We start from the raw sequence: 27,124 nt of genomic DNA, 5'->3' as shown, positions 1-27,124 counted from the left end.
AGGTTGCCAACTATATATGAGTGGATGGAGATAAGTTTTTCTCCCTCTTGCTAAAAAATCTAGAACCCAGGGTTTTCTCATGAAACTGATTAGCAGGAGACTCAGGATAGACAAAAGGAAGCACTGAACAGAACTTCACACAGCACATAATTTATTTATAGAATTCTCTGCCACAAGATGTGATTATGGCCACTAGCTTAGATGGCTTTAAAACAGGATTGGACATGGTGGGCATGTCTGTCAATAGCTATTAGTCCTGATGATGCCTATATGCTATCTTCAAGTTCAGGGGCAGTATGTCACAGAATATCAGTCTCTGGCAAGCAATAGCGAGAGGGATATTGCCCTTACGTCCAGCTTGTGCCCTTCCCAGAGACATCTGACCTGCCACTCTTGGAAATAGGACATTGGACTAGAGCTGCGGTTTTCAAACTCTCCGGGAATTTGGAAACTGCAGTAAGTCCTTGCAGGGGAGGGGAGGGAGGCAGCAGGGGTGGGGGAGAGGCAGTGATGCAATCCCCAGGAACACATCACTAAGGAGGCTGCAGGGGCTGGAATGCACTCACCAGTCCCTGCAGCAGTCTGTCGGGGGTGCGGGGAGCACCGCGCGAGTGTCCTCAGGGCTCCCCAATGTTCCAAAAGTGAAAGTGGAGTGATAGCGCTCCACTTGTGGTTCTCCCCTGCCCCCGCCCCTGCCCTGTTCCTGTCCCTTAAAAGGGCAGAGGCCAGGGCCTTCAGGCTGGGCATCATGACACCCCAGTTTGAATACCACTGGACAAGAGAGATTTCTGGTTTGATCCAGCAGGGCTCTTCTTACGTTCTTACTATTTTTTAAGTTTTACTTTGGGGGGGGGAGTACTGCAGTTGTCTAGCTCAGAATACCTAGGGTACAGATAACGGAGACCAGGTCAGTTTTCTCCAGGAAAGGCTGCAGCCTTTAATGCCAAGGAACTATTTTGTCATCTCTCTTTCTTTACCTTTACTGTGTGCATAGCTCTAAATTACAGGTCTCCTAGGAAGTGCAACTCGGCATGTAACAAACAAGTGGCTGGCTAACCACTTAGGCAGATAGTCAATACCTAATCTGAGGTTTGGCCTTTATGCAGTTTCTCATTCATTTAGGAAAAGGGGTTTGATAAAGAGAAGAACCAACAAAGCTATGCTCTCTCCTGTTCTTATTCCCCAGCAATCTGGAGAGATACTTGCTACAGAAGGATAGTTGCACAGACACCATGGACAGGTCAATGGCAATGACAAGACACCAGTCAAAGAGCATAGCCATGAGGCCAATGACCTTCAAAGAGGCTGGGTTTCTGAAGACAAGTTATTGAAGACAACACCTTTTAGGAGGAAGAATCAATGTCTCATTAAGAACAAGGGTTGAGGAAATGAGAAGTTGCCATAGGGTTTAGGGGGCAAAGGCTTCACTCCTGAGATACTTTTCCATGCCACTTTATGTCTGGTGCTTGTACTATAAGGAGACCAGCAGGTCAGCTGTGAAACCCAAAGATCACCATGCAAACATTATCACCGGGACTTTAAGCAGCAACCTGATTGCTGACACAGAAATGAGAGGCCAGTTAAGTTATGGAGGCACTAGGCCTTGGATCTGACACCAAGCCTCAAAGCCAAGAACATATTCAACCCAGGACCCTAGACCAAGACTCTCGCAGACTGCAAATGGTTTCTGCCAAGAGAATGGCACACTTGCCTCAAGGGCCTCACACTCCAACAGTCCCACTTGGATGTGGGGTTGTGAGAATGAGCAGAGAACTGACAGAGTGTTGACTTCAACTCAGAAGTCTGACCCAGTGGAGCCTGGGAGGGACAGCCAAGGACAAGTAAGTACCTAAGGGCTCAGTTGGGCTTCACACCTTCACAGACCAAATCTGCTTGGAACCACCTGAGGTCCTGCAACTTCAGCTTAACTTGCTACGGCCGGTCTGGATCAGTGCCCTTGGAACTCCCTGGCCTATAAGCTCCCACTCACAATCTGAACAGAAACATAGGAACCTGCCTCACACTGGTCAGTCCACTGGTCCAGCTAGCACAGTACTCTCAACACTGACTAGAACCAACTCTCCAGGGCAGCCATATTCAACCTGTGTGCTGCAAGTGGTCCACAGGTGTGCCACAGGAATTTGGGGGAAGATCATTTATTAGTAGATCCAATTGGGATGTGAGCCCCCCACTGGCAGCATGGTGTGCCTTGTCAATTGTCAAAAACCTGATGGTGTGTTTTGACCATTTTTGTGCCTTGTCAGTGTGCCACGAGATGAAAAAAATTGAAAATCACTGCTCCAGGGTTTCAGACAGTAATTTTTCTTCTGTCTTACCTGGTGATACCAGGATACATAGAGCCTTCTGCATGCAAAGCACGCACTCTTCCATGGATCAATGGCCCCATCCCAGGACAGTCACAAACTCATTAGGTTCCTTAGACCACAGCCCTAAGCTTACTAACCCAAAAGGAAACTCCACTGGAAAAAAAAAATTGGACTTGCTTCTTAGTACAGGGTTGTACTGTTGGCTAACACATCTTTTTTCAGTTATCTGCAATATGGGAATATTAATACTGGCCAATGTACATGTGGTCCCCTGAACACCCAAAACATGCGTAGTATATAAATGCAAAGTACGGTAGTATTATAATTGGCAAAGCAAGCCTCTGTTTCCCTAATATTTGTTAGAATTTTTTTTCCTTTCTTCTCAATACACAAAGTGCTTTAAAAATGTCAGAGGAAAACATAAGAGCCTCTTAAACATGATTTAATCTTCTGTTATACTGTTGACAATATACATGGTGCTTTACAAACACACACAAAGGCTCTGACTCAGACCAATACTGCCCACTCTACATGGGCACTGGTTTTCTGAGTCTCTGGCCAAGGTCTCTCTCAGGCCTGCCACCTGGTTCACTTAACTGGAGATGCCAGGAATCCATAAGTATTAAATACAGTTAAATGTAAAAGTTGGAAATGTTTACATGTGCAGATCTCTACCGGAAAAAAATTTACAGTCTATATACAGTACTAATACAACAGAGGGAGGAGAGGTAGATGAAAGCACATGAAACCAAAAGAAGCATATGAGGGCCCAATCCTATCCAACTTCCAAGTGCTGATGCAGCCACAATGCAGCCCGGAAGTAAGGAAACAGGATGCAGCGCACACCCCATTGGCACAGTTGCGTTAGTGCTGGGAAAGCTGGATAGGATTGGTATGGATAGGATTGGTATGGATAAATTACAGTACCTACATTCAACTTACTTCTGGGAGGCAACAGCAGGATTAAGGGGCAGCAAGGGAGAAAGTGGGGGAAAATGGCACCCCCCCCTTTTATTCAAAACATGCATTTGTTAAGAAGCTGACATTTAATTTGATTTAGGTAAGGGAAAATAGGAAATGACACTATATTCTGCTTGTGGTGTGTTTTGGCTGGTATACACCAATGGTCCCAAACTTTATACCAACATTATTGGTCTAGTTTTTGAACTTCATTTGATATATTGTCACGTAAAAGTTAGACTTTCACCATGTGATGTTTTGAAACTTCCTTGTGCTAGTTTTGTCATATCATATGTAAATGTTGTTAGTGCCAGATGGAGCTGTGAAAGAGAAACTGAACTTACATGGCCCCCTCTGTAAGCTTTACATTTGCACAACAGACCTATTTAAAGCAAAAACCAGTTGAAGCATCATATATACAAACACCCTTACAGAAGTCATGCACTATTCCAATGAGAAATCGCAATGGTTTTTTTAATGGTTTTTTTTTTTTAATTTTTTGCTTTTTTTACACCTCTCAGGCTGCTACAATTCCTGCCTGAAATTAGTATTGCCCAACAGGTCCAGAGAACAGATGAGAAAAGGATGCGATTAAAGACTGTCATCCTAAATATAAAGCTCGTGGTTGCCCTCTACTGGTCCCAGAGCTATCAGAATATGGAAGCCACCAAGATTCTGATTTCCCCATAATTTTATATGGTCCTTCCACATGGTACAACCCCATGTTCCCAGTTCAGAGCTCTGTGTAGAATCAGAAATGCAAAAAGGTCTAATTCACATCATCATGTTCATTGTTCTGCCAGAACCTCCTCCTCCTTCCTTGTCATCTGTTTTCTCTGTTCTGCCAGAATCATTCATCACTCACTGCTTTGACTTCATGACACACATGCACCCTCAAATCCCTATGCTGGCTTCTTGTCCACTTTTGTTGCCCTTGCTTTCAAAATATGCATTTCCTTGTGAAGATAATGTTTAAATTAGGTAGGGGAGGATTAGGCACAGGGATGTTCCTCATACTTACCCTCAACCCCCCCTCTTGCAACTCTGTTAACTCTATATTGTTATATGCTGAGACATCCATACATGTGACCTTTGCTCTTCCAACTCCACCAGCCTCAGTCATCCAAAGGTCATCTGCTCCCTCAAACAACTCTGCCTTTTCTCCCCTTCTGCTTCCCAAATGCCCATGTCATGCCACATTTCTTACTTCTTAAAAGCAGTCTTCAAACCCACCTTCAAAGACCACCCCCTCCATACCCTACTGGAAGCACACCTAAGCATATACACATGAAATTGCACATTTTATTGGACAGGAACTTGTCCTCTTATACTTTGTGAAGTGCCATGCATGCAGAAGGCAATATATAAATAATTATCATAATTAAATGAGTAAAATAGCAAGGAGTAATTTCTATGTGTGAAACCAATCTCACAGAACAAACATCATAGACAGAGCTTAAATAATATTGCATGCAAAGCACTTCACATGTATCATCTTGATGTTGCCTTTACAATATACCTGCAAGGCAAGTACAGGCGTGTGCCACTTAATGACCTTCCGCTTAACAAGGGATGTCATATACAACAGGGGTCAAAGCACAACAAAAAGGCTCTTAATGTGGCAGTCAGGTATCCTATAACCTGCAGCAGAGTGTGTGTTAACACAACAAAGAGGCTCTCAATGCAAAGAAGTAGTACAGGTTGAGCCTAATTATTCCTGTGGGTTCCCTTCCAAGCACTCAGGTGAATGGCAAAAAACGAACTATACCAAATCGATTTAAAGAACAAAGTTTCTTTGCTCTGGTGATTTAAAAACAGCCTTGCTGACCTTTGTGATGCAAGATAAGAATCATTAAGAAGACAATCCATCAATCAGTCCTCCTCCAAGAGCTTAGAAAGGCGCTTCACTCAGCCCCACTCTTCACCAGTGCAAAGAGATCACCTTTCTTTCACATGCTCAGGGGGAAGGGAGGGGTTGCCTGGAGAGAGAAGGACTGATGGATTGTCAGTCAGCTGCCCCCCCCCTCTCATTAAGGAGGCTATTGTTAAAGGACTGTTCAGTTTTTCAAACTGATTTTAAAGGGGTGCATTTTTCCCCTTCTCCAGGGATCAGCAGATTCCTTCTCATCTGCAGTGGCCATTTGTGTTGAGTCAAATCCGTGTATAAAAAATCCACATATAAATAGGCTGGACCTATAATCTATATCGAGTACCCTGTGCATCCAGCTAGTGGTCTGGCAAGCAGCGTCTGTTTGCACAATAAAGGCACTAGATTGTGTTGAATGTTCACTTAACGACGTAATCACATAACAATGGGAATCACTGTCATTAAGCGGTGCACACAGCAAAATGCAGAAGGTATCATTACCTCACAATGCAGAAGAAGAAGACTGAGAGAGAGGGGGGGAGATTTATCCAGAGCCACCTAGCAAGGTTGTGGCTGAGAGGAGCTTCAGACTAACAAAGTCCCAATTCACAGCTCATTCTCTTAACCACTATGCTACACCACCTCTCATTTACCCTCCAACCTCGCACGCAGTTGGATGTTCTCCTGTTCCCCTCAATGTGCTGTGTGTTTTTTTTTAATCCTTGGTTTTTGCAGATAAGGTCTCGTGTGATGGTTCATTAAGCAAATGCCTATAATTTGCCATCAAGTTTCAGGCTCTGCAAGAGTTCGAGAGATGCCCCCCTCTTTGCTTGACGCAACAGGACAGCATGATTCATAACAGTATTGGCTCTCAGCTCATTGGACTCTGGGGCATGACGAATCTGCTTTGGAAACTGCACTTTGCCTTCGTGCTTGCCATTGCATCCTTATTTTTTCAACATAAATAGGTTTTCAAAGAGACTGTATATTTCTACCATTCTCCAAAGAAACTCAGCCATGAAAAAGCTGGCCTGTGTGTTTCTGTAAGATAGCATATGTGTGTGGTCACATGTACACAAGTCCTCCATTCAGCCTCCCTCCCCCCCATCTTTTTTATCTTGCTGCAGAATATATTGAATTTAGATTAGACTTAATCCTCAGACAGTCACTGAGCTAGACCGCAGGGCACACAAGACAGGCATTGCCTGCCCAGCTGCAACACAATGGAAACAAGACTTCCTGCTGACCTGTCACATTTGGACAGAGAGACAAGATGCTTTATCCTCTTAACAGCTCCCTCCCCATGGAAGCTCCCCTCAATCTTCAGATTATCAGAAGACTAGGAGAAAAGAAGAGGCCATGGTTTCAAAGCAAGGGAGGCCAGAGAAGGAAGTGTAGTGGTAGCATTGTTTCATTCCCCCCAGGGAGATTGCAATAAAGGAGGGCATACCTAGTCAGAACACCTGCAGAGTTCCTTTTCCTGCCTGCAGTGTAAACAGAACCATCTCTCAGGAATCAGAATTGGGTGTGGGTTTTTAGGTCAGAGACAATACAGGTTGCCAGGCAGAATTAAGAACATGTATCAAAACGCCTTATATTGAATCAGACCACTGGTCTATCTAGCTCTGTACTGGCAGCAGTTCCTGTTGTTGTTGGCATCCTTCAGTCTCGGAAGACTATGGTATCGCGCTCTGAATAGTGTACTGGAACAGAGTGTCCTCTCCAGTGCGCGAAGCCTGGGTAAAGTAGATATGGAGGATAGACTGTTACCCATGCAGCAAATCCCCCCTCTCCACGTTGCTGAAATGGTCCAATGGAAAGGCAGAAGCCAATACACTTGGTTCCAGCAGCGTCGCAGGAGTTGCCGGAACGTGACTGTGTTCAGCCATGAACTGCCTCAGGGACTCCGGCTCCAGATTTTGCCTCGAGGTTGACTCCTGAAGCCTTTTCCATAACTGGATGTAGCCACAAGGCAGTGGAGGTTTGGGATCAGAGTTTTCCTTCTCTCAGATGAGCTGCCTTCCCAGGCTAACGAGTCCCATCTACCCGGTGGCTATTTAGTCGCCTCTTACGACAAGTACAGCCAAACTGAGGGCCTATTCTTATCCCCAGCCCCCAGGGGAAGGCAGCAGGGCAGCAGTTCCTGAGGGACATGGTTTTTCCCAACACTTGCCTGAGTGAACCGAAGATGCTCGGGACCGACCTTTCTACATGCAAAGCCTGTGCCCTACCTCATTATGGCTGCTTACACCCAATATTGTCAACCCTGATTGCCAGAGTTTTTCCTAGGGTCCCAGTCAGAGGAGACCCTCTGTGATTAGAGCTGAATACTGAAAGAATGGTCTCTTCCCACATGAGCCTTAGATTATCAGGAAGGGTCCACATTCCAACATCTTCAGAAGGTTGGTAGAGATGCAAGGGAGGATCTTGGGGACACAGCATCCATGCTATGGAAGTCCTTGACCCATGAGACCCAATTGATTACCACAATGGCAAGTTAATAAGGTCCAACCTCTTTCCCAAGTGCTACCTGAGAGGTAGTGTGTAGTTCATGTTGCAACAAGGCCACAATCTTAGGCAAACTAAGCCCTGTCGAAAACAGTGAGACCTGTGTAATCATGCATAGGCTAACCTGCTAATTCCTTTTATATTTATTTGGGATATTTTTAAATTCCATTTTTCAATTTGTATAATTTGATTTAAACTATTGCAACCCACTCAAACAGTGCGGGATAAAATAAGCTAGATCTTTCAATGAAGTATATTAAGTTTCAAAGAAGAAATAATTGGGAGAAGAATGTACGCTAATGAAGAGCTATACAGCTGATTTTTTTGTCGCGGATTTATTTATTTATTTAAATTATCTCTGTCCCACTGTTCCCTATGAATAAGATAAATAGATCACTCCAGGAAGCATCCGGCATAAGGGGGAAAACCAGTAAAATGCCAAAATAGGAATGAAATTTAAAGTGCAACAATAAAAATCATAAAGAATAGTACATTAAGGGGGAAAAAAAATCCATAAAACTCCAAAGCAACTAATTAAGAAGGGAAGGTCAGGTAGAAAAGGAAAAACTTCAGACCCTACTGGAAGGCTAACAGGGATAGAACTGTTTTTAATTCCATTGTGAGGGAGTTCTATAAGAAGGAGCCACTACATAGAAGGCTCTGCTCCTCATCACTGTCAATCTGGCTTCTGCCAGAAGTGACACACACATAGGCCCCCCTCTGCTGAACTATAGGGTCAAATCCTGTAGTTGTATATGAACTATATGCTATAAAGTAAGCAACAGGGAGCAGAGGAATGTGGGGGGTTTTCCACAACAAATGAAACTGAATCTACATGGAAAACAAATCCAACCCATTCATTTTCCCCCCCACTGTTTTGATCCAGTATCCAAAATTTGAATTTAATATGTCCTGTGCCAAACGATAAAGCTTGCCAAAACTGAATCCAAAAAAAGGCACCTCAATGAAAACAAATGCCTGGGTGCCGTGGCTGCAGTAACCTATGGCTTGTTAGCATGAATGAATAATCTGTGCGGGCCTGGCTCCAGAAATAACCTCGTTCCAAGAGGTAGTTACCCTTGGAAACTAGAGGCTGTACTCTTCCCATGGGCAACCACTCTCTCTGTTGGTGGGTTACCATACCAACCAGGCCTGGAGTGGCACCTGAGCACACTGCGGCGGCTGCTCCTTCAGTTCCACTGCAGCCCAGCCCTACGTCTTACAACTGTAGTAAATTTTCTGAAGAGCAGTTGATTCTGGTAAACATGAATCTCATCCTCTCACGGTAAGACAAACTGCTTTGTCCTTTTGCTCTTAGGTTAGGCATTTCCCCTTCTGCAGATTAGTGCCAACCTTGCTTCCTGAGAAGCAGAACTTCCTGCTCAGAAATACAGAGCGAAAAGGAACCAACATTTCATGGCAGTGGGTGAATACTTGTGACCTACCATTATTATGAGATGCACAGCTACATCAATGTATGTCATTGCAGAGAAACAAGCAGAAGAGGCAGGTCTCTGCCCCCAGTAGGTTGCAATCTTTGTTTGTTCTATAACAGGAGAGAAAACAAGTGAATTGGACAGACAAGGGTAACAAGGGATGAATGTGAACAGAAGCAGCTGTTTTTACCTGAGCTTTGTTTCAGTTGGGTTGGAAAAATAGCCAGGGAGAGAATAAAGAATAGTCGCAGACTTTGGGAAGAAACGTTGGCAGCTGTAGGAAGTTGTATTAGAGCAGGGGTGTCCAATGTTTTTGGCAGGAGGGCCACATCATCTCTCTGACACTGTGTTGGGGGCCGGGGGGGGGGAAAGAATTAATTTACATTTAAAATTTGAATAAATTTACATAAGTTTACATAAATGAATATATTAAAGACGAACTTATATGAATGAATGAAGGTCTTGCAATAGCTCAAGGCCTCTAAAAGGCCTTGCACAAAGCAAGCCTGGCCTTTCCTTTGCTGCCGCTACTGCATTACAGACGTGCAACAGCAAGCAGTGGAGGGAGCCCTCATCCCACAGCTCATGAGAGAGGTCAAACAGTCACCCTCACACTGAGAGCAGTTGCGTCGGGCCAGTGTGGGCTCCAACAAATCTCTGGAGGGCCAGAGGCTCATTTTAGACTAGGGGCTCCCTGAGGGCCGCATTGAGAGGTCTTGAGGGCCACAAGTGGCCCCAGGGCTGGGGTTTGGGCACCCCTGTATTAGAGATACAGAAGAAAAATTTGGGGTGTAAAAGTAAACTTTGGGGCACTGTAGGAAGTGATGTGGGGTGTAAGAGACACCATTAGTGATGAAATATCAGGAGGCCTAGGAGTAACCAATGGGAGACTCTGAGGTAAGTACTATATGTATGCAAGGGGTACAGCTAGGTACACACAGTGGCACAGGAAAATATGCATGGTGGATGGCAGCTAAGTATACAAGGAGAGGCTGCTGAGTATGCAAGGAAGCTTAGGAAGATAAGAATGGGGGGGGGGCAGTAGCAAGTATGCCAAAGGGGAAGACTGTGAAGAATGCATGAGGGCATGAGACAAAAATGTATGTGGGCATTAAAGGAGACACTTGGGGAGAGATAGCTGAATACACGGAGACAGGTGAGGATACTGCTATGGGGAGAAATAGCCAAATATTTTGGGGAGGACGTGTTGCACCCTTTCCCAACACATGTGTGAAACAGCAGTAGTTGCTTTTAGGAAATTCTGCAGCTGCTCTATTTACCCCCAATGACAAACATCCACTGTGTTATATTGAATCCAAATGCTTTGTACCAGAGCAAAGGCCCTCAGGCATCCTGGGCCCTCCCAGAAGATAGTGGTGGTGGGGACTGTTCCAAGAGGAATATCTAGGAAGAAAATTCTTGAAGCAAGATCTGCCCCTGCACAATACACTGGAAAGCACCCACCCCCTGCTGACATTTTATCTTCTTAACTAGTTCTGTTTATTTGTTTTGGTTTTCTTTGAGGGCCTCTACAGCTCATTTACTTGGAAAGCTACGGTAAGTCTTACATTGCTTTTTATTTCTGCATTTTATTTTAAGGAGCTTGGTTCTGAAGAAAGAGGATGTTAGTGCAGTGTCCTCTTTGCCCTGCTACACAACTCACACATCTACCGGCCAACTCACAAAGGCTATCAGTTCTAGAAGGGCCAGAGAGAGAGCCATTAACACAGTCCCCACTTTGCATGCATGCAAATGATCCTGAGATTAATCCCCAATATCTCGATTTAAAGGACTGGGTAGGAGGTACTGGGAAGGTGCCTGAGAGACCCTGGAGAGTCAGTCGGTATACTGTATACCAGTGTACCTCAACCAGTGGTATGGGTACCACCAGCAGTACTTGAAGCAGTGTCTGATGGTACTCACAGCACTCCTGGACACCTGCCACCCAGTAGTGAGACCAAGAACATGGCACAACAAACAGTGGTACCAGGCTCAGCTTGGCAGGAAGAGCTCCAAAATGTGTTTTTCAATCCTCAGAAAAGTCCTTCTGTCTACCCTAAGACTCTTACTGGTGTTTATTGTATCGCATTTGGTCTCCCAACCCAGAAGTAACTGGCGATGATGTCATCACCAGTTACTTCCTGTGGTACTTCAAATAGGTGGATATGAAGTGGTACAGTGGTGGACAAACCTTGAGAAACACTGCTGTATACAGTCCTACATGGACTGATGGTCTGTCCCTGAATAAGGAAGCTTCACGCGTTCATATATTTTGTTCAAAGAAGATCCCTTTTCCAGAGCTGCATATGACACAGCACTGTACGTTGAATCATCACCTCCAAAGGTTCATGGGAACAGGGAAGAAATGTTTTTGTTTTAATTGTTCCCTGTTCTAGTGATACCCAAGTGAAGATAATGGAAAACACCGTCACCAATGCAGAGACATATTTTGGTAAATTTTGTAGCCTGATGGCTGCGTACACCCGCAAGACTGCAAAGCTACGGGACAAATCGGACCTGCTTGTCAAGCAGCTCATAGACTATGGAAACACAGAGAATCCTGAGCTCCGAACCACCGTGAAGAACTTTGCTGAGCAGCTGGCCAAAGTACAGGACTATAGGCAAGCTGAGGTAAAGAGCTGAACCCACTGCAGTGCAGAATGGTACAAGGTATAGAGCACAACCTGCAGAGGACATACCTCAAATACATCTTCAACCCCTGAACTGGCTACATTGCTTTATAGTACTCTTCCCCCTTTAGGTGGAGAGACTGGAGATGAAGGTTGTAGAGCCCCTGAAGGTGTACGGAGTACTCATCAAGCAAACCCGGGTAAGCGATGAATCTGTCTAAAGATGACAACACGGTCGCTGTGGAGCTACAATATGATATTATTGGGCTGTTTATTTCACAATGTGTAAGCCACTGCATACATACGCCATGCTAGCCTGATGATGAAGAACAAAAGAGATAATGGGGAGAGAGAAACCAGCAGTGTATTCAGAGCTACTTTCAATCCTAACATTCAATATGAGCTGCTATACAAAACTGCCTTTGTTGTATTCAATAGGCCGAGATCAAGAAGTTCAACAATGCCCGAAACAATGAAATAAAACAACTGGAGAAGCTGGAGAAGATCAGACAGAAGTCGCCATCTGATCGACACATGATTGTATCCTTGCCAATATATTGCTTCAGCCTTTTCCCTGCTCCTGCAAATGCTCTGCGGTGCCCAGAGCTCTGGCTTTCAGAATGCCGCCAGCTCAGGAAGGCAGAGTTACGAGCCCTCACTAAGGGAGGTTTGTGTTACAATGAGGTTTCCTCTAGAGCGTTCCACAGAGCAGTAGAATCCAGTGAAACCTATTGAAAACAGACATGCACAGGGAAACATGTCTCCTCAAATAAGGAACAACAAAATAGATTGCAGCAGGCTAACAGCTGGGCCCTCTGGGGACCTACCTGGGGCCCAGATAAATGAGATGAACCTAATATGAATAATACTCAAATGACAAGCATGGGTTCGTTCTCTCTCTCTCTCTCTCTCTCTCTCTCTCACACACACACACACACACACACACACACACACAATATCAATGCAGTGCTCATTTCCTTGTTACATAGCAGCAAAAATTAAACAGAAAATTAAAACAAATACCATACCTGAACATACTTCATAATTGGGACACATAAGATTTCATGCTTTGAACTTATTTGCATTCCATGCCTCTGCTCAGGAATGTATTGTTTTCACAAAGACAAGAGAACCTCTACACATTTGTAGAGAGCCTTTTACCTCTGAGTAATCAAAGCCATCCGGGATGGCTTTCTGGGCTAAAATAGGCTTCCCAACACCTTTGATTTATTTACACCTTTGTAAATAGACCAAACCCCAATTCTCCAATGAAAAAAATTCTCTGAGTAGCTGACAATGATTCACACACAACAATAAACTTAGTATCAATTCATAGGACCAAAAGCATTAATAACATCAGGATAGCATTAATGAAACCAATGAGCTTTAAAACTCAGAAGGTCTGCAATAAACAATGTATTCAACTGAATCCCAAAAGGCTTGAAAAGGTTCCATGTGAGTTTGGGAGCAGCACCCCATAACTGGAGCTGCACATCTAAAAAGGCTCTACACCCCACTCACCATCTGGCTCACATTCACAGATTGGTGTGGGAGCTTGGAGAAGGGCCTCAAAGAAGGTAGGCACACAGGAGGCTGCCTTATACCCCTGACTTGCCCATCCATAATGCTGACTGAGGTGGCGGTCTTAAGGTGGACATGGAAGGAGCCCAGCCACATCTGCCCACAGCTGCCTCCACTGCTCTTCTTCCTCCAACTCCCTGGATTGGAAAAGGCAGAAGAGGAAGCGTGAGAGGGGAATGATGGGGCTAGAATGCCTCCAATTCTTGCTCTTCCACCTTGTCCCTTTTTCCAATCTAAGGAGTGGGGGGAGCAGGGGTTGGCACATCTCCATGTAAAGGGGGCCAGCATCTGACATGCCACCTCAGGCATTAGGAGGCATTCGGCTGGCCCTGCTTATACTGAGTCAGATTTTTGTTCCACCTAGCTCAGTGTTATCAAGACTGACTGGCAGCAGCTCTCCAAGGACAGGAGATACACCTACATAAGAAAAGCCCTGCTGGATCAGGCCACAGGCCCATCTAGTCCAGCTTCCTGTCTCTCACAGCCGTCCATCAAATGCCCCAGGGAGCACACCAGATAACAAGAGACCTGTATCCTGGTGCCCTCAATAGATGCACCTGGAGATGCATCTATCTGGAGATCTCGGGATTTGTATCTGGGACCTTAAGCAAAGCCAGTGTTCTTCCACTGTGCTAAACTACTCCCAAAATGCAGGTATGGAAGATAGGAAGCTGCCTTATATTGTCAGACTATTGGTCCATATGGTTAAGAATAGACTGTGTTAACTGTGGGTTGCTCTCCAGTAACCTCTCCCCCTACCCCACCTAAAAATCCTTGGGACTGAACCTGGGACCGTCTGGATGCAAAGCAGTACTCTGCCACTAAGCTGCCACCTGTTAGAGAAGGTGGTCCTTCATGTCTCCCAAGTCATTTAGAACTTTAAGAGGTAAGAAGCAGCACTTTGAATTGTGCTTGGAAGCAGACCAGTAGCCAATGTAATTGCTTCAGGACTGCCAAGATGTGTTCCGTACGACTGATCTTTATCAGCACAACCACATCACAAATTCGTCAGTGCAACCACATCACAGCACAAGCCACAGTCTTATGCTTCATTCCCGGGCCCAGATTTGCCATCTAATTCTTTAGGGTCTGAGGTTCTAAATAGCCCAATAGCTTCCAAGCATCAGCATGTTTAAAATATATCAGAGAGAAATTGGAGCCCTCTTTCTTCATGAGACATTCGCCCTAAGAGGAAATAAGATTTCTGCTGGGAAAAGAGACACAACAGGATTATCTAGGCAGCTCAGAAAAAGATCCCACTCCCTTTCTTTTTTTTTTCCTGGCAAAAGATATTTTAATCAGACGCTCCTTCAAAAACTAAACCTTTTTCCAAAGGGAGAAGCTCTCAGGAGCAAATCCCTGGGAAAGAGTCTCAAGGGGAGAAGAAGAGGTTTGACATTCGCTTAATCCCTGCTATGCTAAACTCAGCTGCTGAGAGAGAAACCATAGAACAACAGAAAAGCTGCCTTGGGCTGTTCCAATGGGATCTGCCAGGGAGGCCCACAACAGATTGCACAGGTCATCATCTCTTGTTGGAACTGCAGTGTCCAAAGCCATACAGATCCCAAGGTTCTCCGTTCATTTGTTAAAAAAAAACAAACACCTCAAGGCTAATATGCACAAAAGACATGCATCTTCCTTCCCAGACTTTCACCAGGTCCTGAAGTTTGTGGCCTCCTGTCTCACAACCATTAGGAACAGTCCAACAGCTTGCTGAGGTCTGAGAAAATCAAAAATCTTCATTCTCACTTTTCCAATTGTACAGGCTATCTGTGGTGGTGCTCCTAGGCACATTTACCTTAGGTTGCCTCTCAACAAGACTCACAAAGAGTTACACATTAAAACACATCAAGTTTTTGTTAAGTTTCTCCTGTCAACAGAAATCTTCCAGGAGCAGGGTAGCAGGGTGAACATCTAATCCTCTGGTCATGCCAAGAGTATCACTACATGTGCAAGAAGCAGAAAAATCATAAGAATATATGTAAAGCCTTACAGGTTCAGAGCAAAGGTTCATTTTGTTTAGCAACCTGTACACTATAACCAGAGGCCTCCAGGCAGCATACACTGAGCATGAAGGCAAAGGTCCTTCCCTGCTCTTGCGCCTCCACCAGCAACTGACATTCAGGCCACAATCCTAACCAAGTTTCCAGCATTGACATAAGGACAATGCAACTCCGAGGTAAGGGAACAAACATTGCCTTGCCTTGAGGAGGCCTCCATGACTGCCCCCCAACTGCAGGATGCAGCACATGCCCCACTGGCACAGCTATGCCAGTGCTGGAAAGTTGGTTAGGATTGCACCTCAGTGATAGACTGCCACCAAACATGGAGTTTCCACTTTGTTGTCATAGTTAATTGATATATCTCCCATCCATGACATTTGTCTTAGAAATATCTTACAATTGGGAGGTATAGTCATTGCCTCCCATGGATGCTTCTGGTTTCAGAGCATTGGCTGAATCAGCGAGTCTAGACCCAAAATGAGTTGGAGCTTGATCTAAGCTAAATTATGACAATGCCACAACAGTGGCATTCAGAGAAGAATCACCTAGGCGCACACAAACTAACCAACTAACAAACTATTCATTTGAGAGAGAGAAAAAATTTACACTACACATTAGGATGGGTCCTATACAAGTTGAACTGTCATAATTACTCCTCAAAAAGGAATTCTCTGTTAAAATTAGAATTTCCAAGGTTCCCTAGGGAGAAGGACTAACCTTAAACCAGCATGTTTAGGTGCAGATATGGAAGAAAGACCAAGCAAGATAATTGAAAGATGAACATACAGGGTCAAAACACCGAAACTGAGTCCTTTGTTGGGATTAAAGGTTAATCCAGTTGGAAACAACTGTAATATGCAACTTCCCTGAATGCTCTTACATATTATAATCAAGATCCTGTCCTTGCAAAAGCATTGTACTGGCAACTAAAAAGGGTCAGGGCACCCTATGTCTGCAGTTGAGTCTTATTAAAAGTGATATGCAAACCGCTCTCCTCTCCTGGATTCCTTGTTAATTCTCCTGCATGTCGTCTCCTCTTTCTGCCTTTCTACTCAAACCTCCTAATTCCTTGCTGCAGAACCAGTCCAAAACCATCAAAAATTCTGTACTGAGATTCCCTCTCTTCAATGCCCATTTCTGATCTCCAAAAGGATTTGACTGCCCTCTGGTGTTGACTCTCAATGTGAACATCTCACCAAAAAATCCCTGGCAAAACCACTGTTAAGATAATTTTTTTCCCAGTGCACTACTAGACACTCAGACAAAGCAGACTGGTTAAAATCGTTATGTCAAGCCCTTTGATGGTCTCTGACTCTTCTGCCCTCTGGGTCCCCAGACCAGAGTTCACCAACCTGCAAAGCTCTTTTCCTATCAACGCCCTTTATGTCAATAGAGGCTGTGCTTTCTGTTTCAGGAACAGATTTTCTTTATTCCTTTTTCTCCTTGTTGCATCCTTTCCTCAACTCCCTGTGTTCTTATGCTTCTGAGACCTCTGTCTTATTGAATCCTTCCCTTATATTCCAGTTTTTAGCTCTCTGTCTGCTCTTTCCTCAACAGTTGTCTCCAGGCCTTAAAGTCTTAACCTTTCTGCCCAAAGGCAGCTGTTGGAACAGTTGGGAAAGTGGGGGAAGGAAAATGGAAGGGAGAGTGGGGACTGACCTGCTTCAGCCCCTAGCAGTTTGTACTACTCTGGAAGGGAGTATTAGGACAAGGGGGTGGCATGCCATGATGTTAAAAAGCACTCTTCCCCTTGTGACACTCCTCACTCAGCTATATAGCAATACTGTTCAATGTTTGAGTTCAGGGTTGGCAACCGGAAAGAAGAATGGTATCTTCTCTGATCTCCAAACAGCACTCCAAGACTCCTGGTTCCAGACTGGCTTTTAGCAGTGGCTTGGTCAGGTAGAGATCTGTTACTCAAAATGTTATTCTTTTGCTCCTCACTGTTTTCTTCCTTGACTTCCACTCTTAGTCACAGGTAAGGGATCATACCTGGTAAGATGACTACCTTGTTCACAGTAACAGGAGTGTAAAAAGTGTTAAAGTAAAGACACAGGTGGGAAAAATGGAATGCAGCAATCATTCCCCAAGTTACTCTAGGAAAGATGACTGACTGGGTAAGACATTCAACTCAAGGTATGTTCACATGATCGGTTCAGCTCTGGGTTTCTGCTAAAATCATGTATGGAAAAGTGTATACCACAATAGGGTGTGCTTTCGTAGTTCTTGTGAGGAGACACAGTAGATAGAGTCTTGCACTTCAAACTTCCTCCTCTTTCTAAATGTTTCTTTGTATACAGTTCCACTGCTTTCAATGGAATAAAGAACTGATTTCCACAAAGATGTCTATCACTCGTGACCCATGCAACACAAATTGTGTTCCCATATTTATCTTATGCTGTAATCAGCAACGCAAAGCCCTATAATTATGCTCTGCTGAAACTAGCAAAGCTCCACAGCATTCACAGTTGGATGTTTTATATCAGGGGTGTCCAAAGTTTTTGGCAGGAGGGCCACATCATCTCTCTGACACTGAGTTGGGAGCCGGGGGGGGGGGGGAAGAATTAATTTACATTTAAAATTTGAATAAATTTACATAAGTTTACATAAATGAATATATTAAAGACGAACTTATATGAATGAATGAAGGTCTTGCAATAGCTCAAGGACTCTAAAAGGCCTTGCACAAAGCAAGGCTGGCCTTTCCTTTGCTGCCGCTACTGCATCACAGACATGCAACAGCAAGCAGTGGAGGGAGCCCTCATCCCACAGCTCATGAGAGAGGTCAAACAGTTGCCCTCACACTGAGAGCAGTTGCGTCGGGCCAGTGTGGGCTCCAACAAATCTCTGGAGGGCCAGAGGCTCATTTTAGACTAGAGGCTCCCTGAGGGCCGCATTGAGAGATCTCGAGGGCCGCAAGTGGCCCTAGGGCCGAGGTTTGGGCACCCCTGTTTTATATACAAGGTCAGGGTCCTGCTCTCTCTGCAATTTCAGTTCATTTTTTTAACTTAAAAAAACAAGAAAAGTGAGAGGAAAAAATGGCTAAGCTTTTGGCAGAACAACTTGGCAGAATTAGTTCCTTGTACATTGGTTTCTGAATAATGGGATACTGTTATTTCACATCACAAGGAGACCCTGCTATATCTATCCTAAGTCAGGCGTTACCCAAATGAATTAATTCCTCTTCAATAAGCATGACTCGTGCTCTGCTGGTTGAAAAGTCACACACCGCTTATTTACAGCTGTCTGTGACAAACCACGTGCAGCACAATCCTATCTTGCGCTGGAATGGACAGGCTAGGAGGCCTGAGCTGTATCCAGTGCAAGATTGGGGCCAGAATCAGCTCAGCCGGAGGCAAGGGGGAACTCTTCCCCTTACTCCCGGGTAAACCACCGCAGCTCCAATGGGTCTCGTCGAACCTGCGTCACCTCAGGAGGTGTCACAAATCCAAGGAGAATGGAGTGGCTTGGAGCCACTCTGCACTGCTTGGGAATTGGGTTGAGATCTGGCATAACTGCTGGGTCCCAGCGCTGCCTCCCGCTCCCCACCTGCCTGTCCCCTGGAATGCCCTCCACCCACCCCGGAATGCCTCCCTGCACCAGCCCAGCTCACGAGGAGGCACAAATGTGCTTTACGGCACATTTACAACCTGGTAGTCAGAATTGCGTCATTTTTTAAAAAATTATTTTTATCCTGCCTTTCCATTTTTACAAAAAAACACTTAAGGCTGCTCTCACAAGAACATTGCAAAACAATAAAACAACATTCTAAATAGTGCATACTGCTTCTGTAAGAGGCAAGATCAGACCAGGGATGTGCAGTCAGGGGAGGCAGAGCCTCCCCTGCCCTGTCAGCGCAGCCTCACCTGTAGTTGCGCACACGCTCCACCCAGTTTCTGAGTGGTTGCGTGATCGCTGGGCTGCGTGATCACCAGGGAGGCTGAGCTGCAGCTGCCACAATCTCTAGTCACTCCAAGAGACTCTCCAAGACTGAGTCTCTCAGAGAGACTCGAGTTTACAGCAGCAGCAGCTCAGCCTCTGCTGTGATTGCGTAGGAACTGGGGCTTCCAGTAAGCCCCACAGTGCCTTGTGGTGTAATGTCACCCCATGTGCTGTGCCCCCCAGCCTTGGATCTCACTGCCTTTCACTGGCCCATACAACGTCAAGATGAAAAAGGCCATGAAAGTGACCTGGTGGAAACAACTGTGGGGAGGGAAACCATTTATGCTGCCCTGAGCTCCTTCGTGGAAGGACAGGAAGTCATACAAACAATAATAATTTGCTGACCAATTTCAGGAGCTCTTCATCAATCATTATTCTAATCAGCACAGCCCTATTATCACACTTTTTGTAGCCCACCACCATTAGGTGGACAATTCCCTCTGAGGTTCCAGATGCAAAGGCAATGTGCCATCATGCTTTTCTGGATTGAACAGCTTGACATAACACTCTTGTATCTGACTAGGCAGAATGTAATGTACACAAAGCCTCTGTTGATGCAAGCCGAACCACACAACAGCTTGAAGAGACAATTGATGAGTTTCAGAAGCAGAAGCTGAAAGATATTCAGGTAATAATAATCTAATGGTTTGGTTATGGGGCCCTCCCTATCTTGCTTTGGGGCCACATGTAGTGATAAAGTGGGGGCTTTCGGGGCCGCTATCCCAGGCACAATTACTTGGGAATACGTGCCAGTTAAGGGCCCAGTCCTATCCAATTTTCCCATGCCGGTGCTGCTGTGCCAATGGGCTATGCACTGCATCTGTGTTGGGGAGGTGGTTTCAAAGGTCTCTTCAAGGTATGGGAAGATTTGTTCCCTTACCTCGGGGCTGCATTGCAGCTGCACCAGTGCTGGAAAGTTGGATAGATTGGGCCCTCACAGTGGGGCTTGCTGCCAAACAAACATGCACAGGCAAGACTGCATTAAACAAGAGAAGGAACTACAGCTGTTGGGAGCATGGGAAAACAATGGTAGAAGCCAGGGTTTAACTTTTCAACTCCTTTTTTTTTCATATATTGCCTTTCACAACCACCAGTTTTAGGGCACAATCCTCTCCAGTTTTCCAGCATTGGTGTAGCCACAATGCAACCCGAAGGTAAGGCAACAATGTTTCAATTCCTTAAGGAGACCTCTGTGATTGCCTCCCCACCACAGGACACAGTGCATGCCCCATTGGCACAGCTGCACTGGCAATGGAAAATTGGATAGGATTGGGCCCTTAGTGATCCAAACGAACTGGAATAAACCCTAATTCCATTTAGAATTTATCAGAATTTAAAACAACATAATCATGTTGGAATAAAAGTCATCACACTTTTAAGTAATAAAAATATTGATGACTAAGCTGATCTCACAGAAAAAAGAGAAAATTTGTAATGAGACATAACTTGATAGACTAACTGGTAATTTAACAATATATTGAAAAAACACCAAACATTTCACCTGACCAAATAAGTATTCAAAATACAGGAGGGTGGTATAGACCTTCACATATCCATTTTATATTTTAGCATTTCAAAAACAAAAAGTGTAGCATGTTTGCTAATTTGGTTTCCCCTTTGCCAGGTTAGATGAACCTTGCCAGTTTTTAAGTTATGCAAACTGAAAATAAATTTAAAATTGAATGGTCCTGCAATCTTACTCAACAGACTGCTTCCAGAAATGAAGATAAGGAGATAAAATAAAAGACTCACTCAGGTGGTGTGGTCTCTTTTCTACAGAAAATCTTCCTGGAGTTTGTCACCATTGAGATGGTCTTCCATGCAAAAGCACTTGAGGTCTATTCTGAAGCTTTCCAAAATCTTGAAGACTATGATCTAGCTAAAGATCTGGAGGTACTGTACCACAATTTGAAATGCAGAGTTCAGATGTTGTATTTATTTGTGGTCTCTTGCACCACCACAAAAACAGAGAGGGAACCCCATTTTATGGGATCTACAGAAGCATCCATTAAAGGGGGAGGTTTGTTGTGAAGTTAAAAAAAAAAAAATTTCCTAATTGCTTGTCACTTGTTCCTCAGTCAATACAAATGTGCCCCCCATGGTGAAATAAGAACATTTTGATCTTAATTGTGGTTGTTTTGTGCTTTACTGTTGCCTGCTGCTTTGGTTCAGTTTCAGGTAGAAGCTAAGCTAATAAATTCACATTAAATTATTAATAATGTTTTAATAATTTTAATAATTATTAATATAGCTATTTTACAGTGCAATTTCCTACCTCTCTGGGAGTTACACCTCTGACAATACAATCCTATGCATGTTTGCTCAGAAGTAGGTTGCACTTCAAGTAGATGTGTTCCTACTTGTAGGTGTGTTCTATGGGAGACCTCACTAACAAGGACATGAAGTCCAGGCAATAAAAACTAAAAGGGAGTTGCCGGTCCTTGAGAAGTGGCCTGGAGCATTGACCTTCAGGTAACTCCTGAAGTAGTCCTGGACATTTTAACAGGCAACATGTCATACTGAAGAGGAAAAGTCTCCAGGAATGGTGTCAGTCAGGGTTTGGGAGGGGGCAGAGAAGTCAAGGCTGTTGCAAACTAGTAGTAAAAGCAGTGAAGGAGGGGGAAAGAAAAGAAAAATAAGCAGCTGGCAGCAGGACTGTTAACAAGAACTCCCAACATGTTTCAATCTCAACCTTTTCAAGATAATTTTTTTTTTAATCCAGCCCATTTTGCAATGTTGGCTTTGACACACTGAAATTTCTTTCTGCACATGATGGCCAGGTGTTTTTCTTTTCATCTCCTCTTTCCCATCAGTTACCTGCATCACCTGTGAAAATTCTGAGGTAAACATGAACCTAGCTTTTGCTGGGGTGATGATAAACCTGCATTGGGCTGCCCCTCCTCAGGGGCTCCTATGGCTGACTACCCTGCTGTTCTGTGCATACAGCAGGGGGGGGGGAACTGGGGGGCATCAATTCTCCCTAACACTTTTCATGGAGGAAATTTTATTTTATGTTTTGATATGGAGCAGGCTTTCAGGCAAACAGCTTCTTAGAAATGAATATGAGAGGCTTCTGAGGGAGCCCAGCCAGGCACAGGTGAATCACCTCACTGAAAACAAGGCTCATGTTCACCTCATGATCTCCACAGGTGTTGAAGTGTCATCATGGCTATCTAGTAGCATCTGTTCATTTTAGTTATTCAAAGACAGAAGGCCTTTGTTGGCTTTTTTGTACAGTATATCACTTTTCAGCCATACTAGTTCTTACTAGTTCACAGTCCTAAAATCAGATTTGGAGGTGGGTGATATATGCCCCTCACAATGGCAGATCCAGGACACCAGGTGCCATCGATGGCATCAAGCCATGGTCTATCATGTGGCTTTTGGTTCTGTTATCCTGAAACATTATGGTAGTAAAAGCAAGAAGCCCAGGTGGAAGAGGATTTTCAGGGTCCTCTCCTCAAGAAGCTAGAGGGTAATGGTCCTTATAGCCCCTTGTGAAATGTCATCTACATAGCCCTGTAAATTCATTGGGTGAATACACAAAATAGCAAGCAAGCATTCTATATTCTGCAAAATAACCTTCTTCCCCCCAAAGCATATCAAGTGCGCTGCTTCAAGAAATTTGTATTTTCTCTCTCAAACCCATTTCTCTGATGTTTGTTCAGATGCCCAATTTTGTCTTCACAAAAAAGAGGGGCAAAATTCTGTTCGTAGCATACAGTATTTTTCTAGCTTGTAGAAAATTATATTATACTTGATAGGGCTCCAGAATATTTTTTTAATGTACAGTATCTATATCAAAGCAGTGAATCTCATCTTTCCATCTTAGATTTATGCCCAGGATGGTTTTTATGTACAAGAAATCTTAAATTTCATCAACCAATTAAACACTAAAATGAGAACAATACACAGCAGATGAAACTCAATTCTTAAGCTGGTGAGGGGGAAAAAGAGTCTTAGGCCTGGCAAAACAAAGAGGCCTTTACATTATTTTGTGCCAGTATGCCATGAGGGAGGGAGTTCCATAGTCTGAATGTAGTGACAGAGAAGGCCCTCTCCCACCAACTGGCAAGCAGTAAAACTGGTCTTTCTTTAGTGATGTTGGTGGATGGCAGGACAATATGGAAGGAGATGGTCCTTTAGGTACCCTGGGTTCATATACAGCTTGAAAGACAATAAAATGAACCAGCAGCCAATGATGTGCTCTTTAAAAACAACTTGGATAGCTCTGAATAATAATGACTGGTTTGCAGCCCTATGGCACTTGACAGACGCTGATGCATATGATAGATCCAAGGTAGCAAGTTCAGGACAGGGCTGACCCATCCAACATCTTGATGGTAACAATTGCCTTTTTTAAAAAAAGCGGGGGGGGGGGTTTGTTTAGGATTTCAGAGCAAAAATACACATCGCTTCCAGAACCTTCCATGAGGCAAGGCAAGTCCCCGCTACAAACCTGTCTTCCAGCCTTCCATGGTCCACAGGGAACCAGGTGAGAAAGTGTCTTATTACTATGGAAACTTATTTTGGTTTGAAGGAGAGATGTGGATAGGGAAAAGGGGTCCACTCCTGAAGGGGAAAGCATAGCCATGAGAAAGGAGAAGGAATGCACTGTGCAGACCCCAAGACCACTAAAGCAAAAGTACAGGTGCATAATTAAGCAAAACCATTTTCTGGATGGTATCTGGCACACTGACTAAGAGTAGATTAATTTATTTTGTTTAGACTGTTATCCCCTTCTGCTTGGCACTTGGTACCAGCTTACTGGGGGCAGAGTCGCTGAGAGCTGGCAATGGGCTTGGGGCAAGAAGACTGATTTGGTCCCCCTTCCTAACATTCTTTACTAAGAGATGTCACTATATTTTAAAACAAGTTTTTAATTGACAGTTTTATCTTAGCATGAACAAGATTGAAACGAAATGAAAATATTTATCAGAATAGGATAAATTTTCTTACTTTGAGTAGTGCTACTGCATTTCTTCTGTTTCAGCAAAGTTCATATTTGCTTTTTCTTCTAATAATAATGCGCAGACTTCCAAGAACTTTCACCATCTCCCCCTATCTGCCTCATATTACTTTGTGATGATTTTGAAAAATCCTTTATTTTATTTTTTCCTTTTCTCTGCTCCAGTATATATTTATCAGGGGTGCTCACACTTTTTTTGGCTCGAGAGCTACTTTGAAACCCAGCAAGGCCAGGAGATCTACCAGAGTTTTTTTTACAATGTTCGCGCCATCATAACATATAACATTTATGTGTACAATGTATGTGGTGTACCTTGAGCCCCACTGAGTATAACAGGACTTACTCCTGAGTAGACATGCCTAGGATTACGCTGTGAGGCTGCAATCCTAGCCACACTTGGAGTACAATGGGCCTTACCCGGCGTTTCCTCCCAGAGGCACCTGAAGGGGGGGTCGGCACTCCGCGATCTACTCATTTTGCCTTGCGATCTACCAGTAGATCGCGATCCACCTATTGAGCACCCCTGATATATATACTCCATACTGTTAATTTCACCTTCAAACAATGCCAAAACACATATAGACTGGATCCAAGGCCATGTGTTCCAGACACCCTAAACTAGGAGAAGGGGTGAAGCTTACTTTTGGGTCTGGGAATTCTGTGGATTGAACTGGGTGATCTACTGCTGGGGCCGAGTGGTTCTGGTCTGAAGGTGTAAGGTTCATTTTCCCATGTTTTAATGCACGTCGGTGCTTATGGAGAAGACCTGGGCTGCAATTCCCCTACAACTTCAATGCTCTTCAATTCTGCCAATGCAGTGCTAGGGGGTCTGTAGTTAAGAAATCTGAGAGCTCTGAGGGCTACCCTTTACAAACTACAGTCTTCAGAATGCATTGGGGCAATTGAAATGGATTACAGCTGTAATGGAAACACAGCACTGGATAGGAGAAGATTAAGGCACCCAAATTTATTTTGCAATAAATTTGTTTTGTCATGGCCTGGGCCCCCTGGAAGCCCAAGCCCCAGGGGTTTTGCTGCCCCTGTCCCCCTCTCCTCAGGCCTGGCTAGGGGTCCTAGGGCAAAGCCCTGCTCTGGGTCCCCCATGGAACCCCATCTCTCCCTGATGGCACTTTGGGTACTACCACTGCCAGTGGTACTGAGGGTTAAGAAGTCACCTACGCAGGTGAATCTTCTGATTGGCCTCAGTCAGTGATGGGAAAATGTAGTGTGGCTTGACTCAAGTTGAATCATGAGTCTCTGCCCCTGCGACTCAACAGGAAAATGTGTCCTAACAGGTAGACTTTCTGAGTTGCCTAGAGTATTTTCACAGCTTGAAAAGACTTGAGTCACCAGTCTTTTCCTTTAAAAAGCCAGCTGTGGCTCCACAAAAACAGTGTTGCTGCTGGGCTGTGTGTGTATCGGAGTTATCTTTAAACTCTCCTCTGCTATCCCCATCCTATCTGGAAACAAGGTGGGAGGGGTTGGGTGAACTACATGAGAGCAAGGACAGAAGCAGCAAGAGGGAGGCGGGTCATGTGCAGCAGATGGGAGGCTTACCAGTATGACCCAAATCTTTGCATCTCTACTCAGAAGTAGTCCCATTTGCACTGGTCATTCAATGAGGCTTCCTCTTCCCAAATAAGAAAAGAATCTACAGGAGCCATGTGGTTGAAAAGCATTAGCGCTACAAACTGCCTTCCCCCCTTCTTTGTCCCACTTCCTGGTTGTCCAGCAAATTATTAGGCAAGAACCACCTTGGGCTCCTCATTCTACTGCTCCTCATTCAAAGAAAGAAAACAGACTGCCCATCCTTCTTCTAATGACCATTGGTTCCTTCAGAGATGGACTAGAGAGCCGCCTCCTGCTTGATGCAAAAGCAGCCATTAAGCCTTCCCTGCCTCCTAGTTGGAACCTCCCTACTCCCTGAATGACAGCCCCACAATGGCTTGCATGCTGCAAAAAAAGGAAGCAAGCACACCCAGACACAGAGAGACTCCAGCCTGCAGGAGTGGGGAATCAGTGCTGATTCAGTGGCCTCATTAACACAGGTGACTCAAGTCTGCACAAGTCAGCAAAAAACATGTTTTTCTGCAACTCAGACTCAATTCACCTGACTCCAGTTCCCATCCCTGGCCTCAGCTCTCAGACAGTGCCCACCCTGGCCAACCGCAACTCTGCACTTGTCCTTCCTCCAAATAATTCAGGACAGCAGATATAGTTCCTTTTTTCTTCCTCTAAGCCAGGGGTGCCCAAACCCCAGCCCGGGGGCCACTTGCAGCCCTCAGGGACTCACAATCTGGCCCGCAAGGAGCCCCCAGTCTCCAATGAGCATCTGGCCCTCCGAAGACTTGCTGGAGCCCATGCTGGCCTGATGCAACTGCTCTCAGTGTAAAGATGACTGTTTGACCTCTTGCATGAGCTGTGCGACAAGTGTTCCCTCCACTGCTTGCTGTTTCAGGTCTGTGATGCAACAATGGCAGTGAAGGAAAGGCTAGCCTTGCTTTGTGCAAGGACTTTTATAGGCCTTGAGCTATTGTAAAACCTTCATTCATTCATACAAGTTCCATCTCTAATATATTCATTTATGTAAATTTATTCACATTTGAAATGTAAATTAATTCAGCCCCCCTGACACAGTGTCAGAAGGATGATGTGGCCCTCCTGCCAAAACGTTTGGACACCTCTGCTCTAAGCCACCCTTTGAGGGAAGGTTAGGCATCTGAAGTCAGCCAGTGGCAGTCATGTAGGATAATCAGGGTTCCATATTCTCACCTCCAGACCATCCAGAGTATGCTGCAGAAGATGACAGTAGAGAGTGATGAGGATTCCGAAGAGAATCGGGTGCAGGAATTAAGTGTCACTGACTACAAGATTCAGCGGGTAGCCAGCAGACCCACATAA

At 44.6% G+C, this 27,124-nt stretch overlaps 1 protein-coding gene across 1 annotated transcript; it reads left to right on the top strand.

Moving 5' to 3' along the window:
* Nucleotides 1–8,927: 8,927 nt before the first annotated feature.
* Nucleotides 8,928–27,124, top strand: CIBAR2 (CBY1 interacting BAR domain containing 2). The gene is made up of 9 exons (XM_066637952.1): nucleotides 8,928–8,947; nucleotides 11,495–11,729; nucleotides 11,860–11,928; nucleotides 12,167–12,268; nucleotides 17,363–17,368; nucleotides 19,778–19,882; nucleotides 21,034–21,147; nucleotides 23,645–23,749; nucleotides 27,002–27,124. The coding sequence occupies exons 1-9, from the start codon at nucleotides 8,928–8,930 to the stop codon at nucleotides 27,122–27,124; spliced, it is 879 nt and encodes a 292-aa protein (XP_066494049.1).

Source organism: Tiliqua scincoides, chromosome 9 (assembly GCF_035046505.1).
Source record: "Tiliqua scincoides isolate rTilSci1 chromosome 9, rTilSci1.hap2, whole genome shotgun sequence".
Classification (NCBI taxonomy): domain Eukaryota; kingdom Metazoa; phylum Chordata; class Lepidosauria; order Squamata; family Scincidae; genus Tiliqua; species Tiliqua scincoides.
The sequence above is the reverse complement of the archived record's forward strand: the minus strand, read 5'-3'. Positions and strand labels throughout refer to the sequence as shown.